The sequence below is a fragment of the Malus sylvestris genome, chromosome 11 (assembly GCF_916048215.2).
Source record: "Malus sylvestris chromosome 11, drMalSylv7.2, whole genome shotgun sequence".
NCBI classification, from domain to species: Eukaryota; Viridiplantae; Streptophyta; class Magnoliopsida; order Rosales; family Rosaceae; genus Malus; species Malus sylvestris.
The window spans coordinates 29,397,104-29,404,669 of record NC_062270.1 but is presented as its reverse complement, the minus strand read 5'-3'; the positions used below and the strand labels follow the sequence as shown (position 1 = coordinate 29,404,669).

At 43.4% G+C, this 7,566-nt stretch overlaps 1 protein-coding gene across 4 annotated transcripts; it reads right to left on the bottom strand.

Moving 5' to 3' along the window:
- Positions 1-1,141: 1,141 nt before the first annotated feature.
- Positions 1,142-4,436, bottom strand: LOC126588170 (uncharacterized). 4 transcript variants are annotated; one of them, XM_050253231.1, is made up of 3 exons: positions 3,739-4,436; positions 3,480-3,521; positions 1,142-2,564 (listed from the first exon to the last, which is right to left on the bottom strand). In XM_050253231.1, the coding sequence occupies exon 3, from the start codon at positions 1,814-1,816 to the stop codon at positions 1,142-1,144; it is 675 nt and encodes a 224-aa protein (XP_050109188.1). In that variant the 5' UTR covers positions 1,817-2,564; positions 3,480-3,521; positions 3,739-4,436. The 4 variants fall into 4 exon arrangements, with proteins under 4 accessions (XP_050109188.1, XP_050109189.1, XP_050109186.1 ...); XM_050253232.1 differs by lacking the exon at positions 3,480-3,521 and having other exon boundaries at positions 1,142-2,606; XM_050253229.1 differs by lacking the exons at positions 3,480-3,521; positions 3,739-4,436 and adding an exon at positions 3,596-3,716 and having other exon boundaries at positions 1,142-2,680.
- Between the last annotated feature and the right edge of the window lie 3,130 nt (positions 4,437-7,566).

Sequence of the window (7,566 nt, the reverse complement as noted above, 5' to 3'; positions counted from 1 at the left end):
CTGTAGGATTACATCAAGGCTCATCCTTAAGTCCTTACCTTTTTGCGTTGGTAATGGATGAGTTAACAGGACATATTCAAGATGATATTCCTTGGTGTATGCTTTTCGCAGACGATATAGTGTTGATAGATGAAACTCAGGAAGGGGTAAATGCAAAGCTTAACCTTTGGAGAGAAGTGTTGGAATCTAAAGGTCTTCGCCTAAGCCGATCAAAGACAGAATATATGGAGTGCAAGTTCAGTGCAAATGGAGGCCAAAACGAGTTAGGGGTGAGGATCGGAGATCAAGAAATACCAAAGAGCGACCGTTTTCGTTACCTAGGATCTATCTTGCAAAAGAACGGAGAATTAGATGGAGATCTCAACCATAGAATACAAGCTGGATGGATGAAGTGGAAGAGTGCATCCGGCGTGTTATGTGACCGCCGTATGCCACTGAAGCTCAAGGGAAAATTTTATAGGACGGCAATAAGGCCGGCGATGCTGTATGGCACAGAATGTTGGGCGGTGAAACATCAACACGTACACAAAATGGGTGTAGCGGAGATGAGGATGCTTCGTTGGATGTGTGGGCATACGAGAAAGGATAAGATTAGGAATGAGGATATCCGGGGTAAAGTAGGAGTAGCCGAAATTGAAGGAAAGATGAGAGAAAATCGGTTACGGTGGTTTGGACATGTGCAAAGAAGGCCTACTGACGCTCCGATTAGAAGATGCGACTATGGGACAGAGGTTCAGGGCCGAAGGGGTAGAGGAAGACCTAGGAAAACTTTGGAAGAGACTCTAAGAAAAGACTTAGAGTACTTGGATCTAACGAAGGACATGACACATGATCGAGCACAATGGCGTTCTAAGATTCATATAGCCGATCCCACTCAGTGACTTGGATTTTCCAAGTCTCCAACCGAGAAGTTTTCCTCACTCGGAAAATTAAGGGAACACTACCCCAACCTACATGCTCCACTCAGAAAGCTTCAACATACAAGCTTCAACAAAAGAAAATTCAAAGAACTTAGCGAAGAAGGCTTTGGTGTATCTAACACAATACGTTGAAATGAAGGAAAGCTTATTTATTGATATCCCCGATAAGCTACAAATATGTACATATACATGAGTCAAAATAAACACGCAAGAGGGAGCCTTCACAAAGGTTGCTTAGGAGAAGTTTCAGCAGTCGGTAGAGCCCCAGAAAGAGAAGGCACCGGAGAGGGATCATTTGGAGCCTCAGTACTGGACAGAACCCTAGAAGGAGGAGGCATCAGAGGTTGATCATTTGGAGCTTCATTACGCGGTACAGCCCCAGAAGACGAAGGCAATAAATGCCTTTGGAACAAACCCACAAATCTCTGATGATCAAGTAAAACCTGACCATCAGTTTCCTTCATCTGGTCAAGCTTCCTCTTCATGTTTCTAGCATAGTCATGTGCGAGCCGGTGCAACTGTTTATTCTCATGCTTGAGCCCTCTAATCTCCTGTTTGAGACTCATCACTTCAGCCGCCAATGATTCAACTTGGCGGGTTCGAGCAAATAGGCGTTGGGCCATATTAGACACAGAACCTGCACACTGAACATTGAGAGCCAGCGAATCCTTAACAGCTAACTCATCAGACCGTTTGGAAAGTAGTCTGTTATCTTTGGGAGTGAGAAGGTTCCTGGCCACCACCGCAGCGGTCATATCATTCTTCATCACGGAATCCCCAACGGTAAGAGGACCAGTAGGGGAGACGAAGGATGGGCGCCATATGTTGTCTGGAGAAGGCGGGGCTGCCTCTTCAACAAGGTTCAAGTCAAAACGACGGTCGGAGGGGCCAGACATTTTCAAAGGTGTTGAAGAGAGAAGAGGTCGGACAAATCAAGATCTTAGAAGTGCAAGAATGAAGCTTCTACTGGTGGAGATTCAAGTGTGCTTTGGAACTTAATGCCAGCCCCTATAAAAATCTGCACTCGACGGAGCTTCAGAAATCGAAGAGGCGCCTGCTCAGAAATCGAAGAGGCGTTTGCTTTCTCAAAAGCTGGGCTGCTTAGAGATCACGAGGGTTGATCTCAGAAATCGAAGAGGCGTTTGCTTTCTCAAAAGTTGGGCTGCTCAAAGACCTCGAAGGCTGATCTCAGAAATCGAAGAGGCGCTCGCTTTCTCAAAAGCTGGGCTCCCCAGAGACCACGAGGGCCGATCTCAGAAATCGAAGAGGCACCTACTTTTCCAGCCTTGTCAGCACCTGTCACACGCACACTCAGCTTTGCGAAAATTATGGGCATTCTGTCGAAGACTTCTGGGGAAGTAGAAAACACATGAATCTTAATGTTCAATCACCCACTTCCCACACGCAACAATAGCTCATGGGTACCACAGATAACTTTGCCAAAGTTCTCTGCCAAAGTTGAGCACGTGAAGCTTGCAGCTCCTACTACATCGCTCTGACCAAGAAGGGTAAAAGAATAGCAAAGAAACAGCACTAACAAAGTTTAGACCCATAAATTTTGAAGGTCTAGCTACCATATTATTACCCACAAGGGTAAAGGAACAGTACCACTGCTGGATAATTGGAAAGTCCTTGTGTGTCAACCTCTGTGTTTCGTGGCAAGGTAGACTAGCAAACATGCCCAACCTTTACTCACATTCGAGAAAACACTCCCAATAAGATTGCTTGCTCCAAAATCGAAGAGGCACCGTCCTCCGAATCTCGAGAGCCAGACTCTCAACATGACTACTTTCTTAAAAATCGAAGAGAGGGTAAAGGAACAGTACCATTGCTGGATAATTGGAAAGTCCCTGTGTGTCAACCTCTGTGCTTCATGGCAAGGTAGACTAGCAAACATGCCCAACCTTTACTCACATTCGAGAAAACACTCCCAACAAGATTGCTTGCTCCAAAATCGAAGAGGCACCGCCCTCCGAATCTCGAGAGCCAGACTCCCAACATGATTACTTTCTCAAAAATCGAAGAGACACTGCTTCCCGAATCTTCGAGGGCCAGACCCCCAGCATGATTGCTTTCTCAAAAATCGATGAGGTATCGTTCTCCGAATCAATCGAAGAGGCGCTCGCTTTCTCAAAAGCTGGGCTGCTCAGAGACCACGAGGGCCGATCTCAGAAATCGAAGAGGCACCTACTTTTCTAGCCTTGTCAGCACCTGTCACACGCACACTCAGCTTTGCAGAAATTATGGGCATTCTGTCGAAGACTTCTGGGGAAGTAGAAAGCACATGAATCTTACTATTCAATCACCCACTTCCCACACGCAACAATAGCTCATGGGTACCACAGATAACTTTGCCAAAGTTCTCTGCCAAAGTTGAGCACGTGAAGCTTGCAGCTCCCACTACATCGCTCTGACCAAGAAAGGTAAAAGAATAGCAAAGAAACAGCACTAACAAAGTTTAGACACATAAATTTTGAAGTTCTAGCTACCATATTATTACCCACAAGGGTAAAGGAACAATACCACTGCTGGATAATTGGAAAGTCCCTGTTTGTCAACCTCTGTGCTTCGTGGCAAGGTAGACTAGCAAACATGCCCAACCTTTACTCACATTCAAGAAAACTCTCCCAACAAGATTGCTTGCTCCAAAATCGAAGAGACACCGTCCTCCGAACCTCGAGAGCCAGACTCCCAACATGACTACTTTCTCAAAATCGAAGAGAGGGTAAAGGAACAGTACCATTGCTGGATAATTGGAAAGTCCATGTGTGTCAACCTTTGTGCTTCGTGGCAAGGTAGACTAACAAGCATGCCCAACCTTTACTCACATTCGAGACAACACTCCCAACAAGATTGCTTGCTCCAAAATCGAAGAGGCACCGCCCTCCGAATCTCGAGAGCCAGACTCCCAACATGATTACTTTCTCAAAAATCGAAGAGACACTGCTCTCCGAATCTCGAGAGCCAGACCCCCAGCATGATTGCTTTCTCAAAAATCGAAGAGGCATCGTTCTCCGAATCTCGAGAGCCAGATACCACAGACCACTTTTTCAAAGTGCTCTGACAGAGTTAAAACATGTGAAACTGGCAGCTCCCACTACCGTGCTATGACCAAGCAGGGTAAAGGAATAGCATTACTACTTGTTAGGGAGACTCCTATATATGTCGACCTCCATCCCCAACAGACAGGCAGACCTGCAAAAATGCTCAACCCTTCATCATATCTGAGAGGGCACTCCCAACGAAGCCTTTCGAAATATTCAGCTTTCTTTCCCCCCGATAATACCTCTGCAAACAAGCTATACTAGAGCAAGAATATCTCATATCATCAGGGTTAAAAGCAAGAGTATCCCATATCATGCTTTTTCCCTGTCTTTTCCTTTGGCCTTGTTTTTACCTGCAAGACAAGGAGAAAGAGAGCAATCAGTCAGCACTTGGAATCAAGCTTCCAGCCAGGAACTGACTGCCTGGAACCCCTTACCTGATTACTTACCTGGCATTGCTCTCGAGTACTCATCTTCAACATCTTATGTTTCCAGGGAAGATTCCGCATCTGCTTGAGGAACAGATAGGGCAAGTGCGAAGGATACAAGGAAGCATGTGGAGACAAGCGTAACAGCACACGTGCCGATACATCCATTACTCTGTCAAAAGCAAAAGTATCCCATATCAGCAGGGTGGAACGTACTCTAGATTTGATGGACTTGTTTTGACCCTCAAATTCTTCAGTCGGCCTTATACTCTGGAGGAAACCAGAAAACCCTCTAGCTCAGTTCAAGAATAAGCCTGTGGAAAGTTACTTCTTCAAAAGCAAAAGTATCTCATATCATCTCTTCTCATTTTTCTTCTCTTTATCCTTCATGCTGCTGCAAGATGGGGAGAAGGTGAACAATCAGTCGGAGCTCTGATTGCTTACCTTGTCTGTCACCTCTTTCAGCAGACCCCCTAGCTCGGCGACTTGGGGGACTCTTACTACATGGTTTGTATCGCGCTTGACCAAGCCTGAAACTATAAGTAAGCTTCAAGTGAAATTGATACATTACCTTGTGCATCTCCACCAATTAAAGATACCACCCCTGGATGGAGGAAGAGTACTTCCAGAGAAGATGCCACATCTACCTATGAGACAGATAAGGCAAGTCAAGACGACACCACACTCCGATACTTAGAAGTTTCGTGATTACGAGATCATTCTCCCACAATATTTCCTAATGTCATTTGTACTAAATCATTCACTTGTACTCACTAAAGGAGAGCTTGAACCTATGTACTTGTGTAAACCCTTCACAATTAATGAGAACTCTTCTATTCCGTGGACGTAGCCAATCTGGGTGAACCACGTACATCTTGTGTTTGCTTTCCTATCTCTATCCATTTATATACTTATCCACACTAATGACCGGAGCAATCTAGCGAAGATCACAAAAAGCGACCGTTTTCGCTACCTAGGATCTATCTTGCAAGAGAACGGAGAATTAGATGGAGATCTCAACCATAGAATACGAGCTGGATGGATGAAGTGTAAGAATGCATCCGGCGTGTTGTGTGACCGTCGTAGGCCACTGAAGCTCAAGGGAAAATTTTATAGGACGGCAATAAGGCCAGCGATGTTGTATGACACAAAATGTTGGGCGGTGAAGCATCAACACGTACACAAAATGGGTGTAGCGGAGATGAGGATGCTTCGTGGGATGTGTGGGCACACGAGAAAGGATAAGATTGGGAATGAGGATATCCGAGGTAAAGTAGGAGTAGCCGAAATTGTAGGAAAGATGAGAGAAAATCGGCTCCGGTGATTTGGACATGTGCAAAGAAGGCCGAATGACGCTCCGGTTCGAAGATGTGACTACGGGACAGAGGTTCAGGGCCGAAGGGGTAGAGGAAGACCTAGGAAAACTTTGGAAGAGACTCTAAGAAAAGACTTAGAGTACTTGGATCTAACGGAGGACATGACACAAAACCGAGCGCAATGGCGTTCTAGGATTCATATAGCCGACCCCACTTAGTGGGAAAAGGCTTTGTTGTTGTTGGTTTCGGTTTTTTTCGGTTTTTTTTTTTTTTTTTTTTTTTTTTTGGGAAAAATGAAAACAAAATTGAAATCTAAAATTTTAACATCTCCAACACAATTATAACATAAGCATTCTAACACAATAAACAAAATTTATATGAAAAATGCACACATCTTTAAAATACAAAGTACAAGCCTATCATTCCTAAACATGAAGTCGTTTAATTACCATACCTGTTTCACCATCAACTGCATGAACACTATCAGTAATTTATTTGAAGGACCACAAAGCCATTATCTGGACGTCTAGTATTCAAAGGATAATCTAAAATTGAACACCACCCAGTTAATTTGAGACAATACAGATGCATATAACCAGTTTTCTCTAAAGTGATATAAGTATATCTTCTATAAATCATGTCAACAAGAACAAGCCTGGATGTTCAATTCTATTTGTTCTCTGAGAAATCAATACCAACTTCATATATTGTCCAGATTCGTTTACAATTTAAACTCTAATACTCATACATAATGTAGTCAAGAAACAATATGCTCTATTGATGCTAGGTTTGATGGAAATCTTCCTTCAGCACCAAAAACGTTATCCATAATAAAACGCTACTCAGAGAATTGCAATGCCTATGCTACTTTTCAGAACACGTTACCAATGAATCTTTGGTCTTTTCCATCATGACTTAGCAAGTCCAAGAGTCCATAACCTAAATGAAAATACATGTTTAACAAGATTTTTACCACTAAAAGAACAACATATGATTTACAACCTTCAACAACATGTCAAATTTGCAGGGCCATAGTTTCACTTAAGGAAATACAAGAGTCGGCAGAGAAATTCAAAGATAACAGGTAATCACATATCATGGAAGCTCTGATTCCCAGAGAAATATACTTATCTCCATCCTCTTTCAAATTATACATAAAAGTAGGCTATCTATCGTCACTACACCTTGCCAAACCATAAAGCTGCTGATTTCCTCCAATAGCCGAGCTTCCACATATATTACCAGCTTGACAGATTACCCCAAAAACAAAATGATAAGTCAAACATGATCAAATTGTTCCCAAATTAAGACGAAGAAAGAAACTGCAAAAGTAGCTCAAAAAAATCCAACTGGGTAACAAGTAAGCAAAAGTTCCCAACTCAAATTTAGCATGCAATTAAAAATGAATGAGCAAAAAACATTCAGAAGTACAAAAAAAGACAATTACTTTCTATTTCCCTAACCTCAAATTTCTCCCCTGAGCAAATTTAACATACAATTAACTGATTAAGCAAAAAAAAAATGAATGAGCAAAAAAAATTGTAAAGAAGTGGGAAAGAACACAGAACACCTTGATTTTTGTGTACTTTTCGTAGAGTTTGGAGTAGAGAGCTTCCGTCTGCGAACGAACAAGAAGAAGCTCACGGCGAGACTAACCTTTTGCAGTCGAGACTCGAAACGGCAAGAAGAAGCTCACGGCGAGATGAAGGACTGACGGCGAGGGCGAGGTGTGAGAGATTGAGAGTGAGATGGGTCGCCCCGTCGTGGGTCGCCTGAGATTCAAGACCGAGAGAGACAGAGAGTTTGAGAGAGACAGAGAGTGATTGAAGTTGAAAACCGAGAGAGAGAGAGAGGAGGC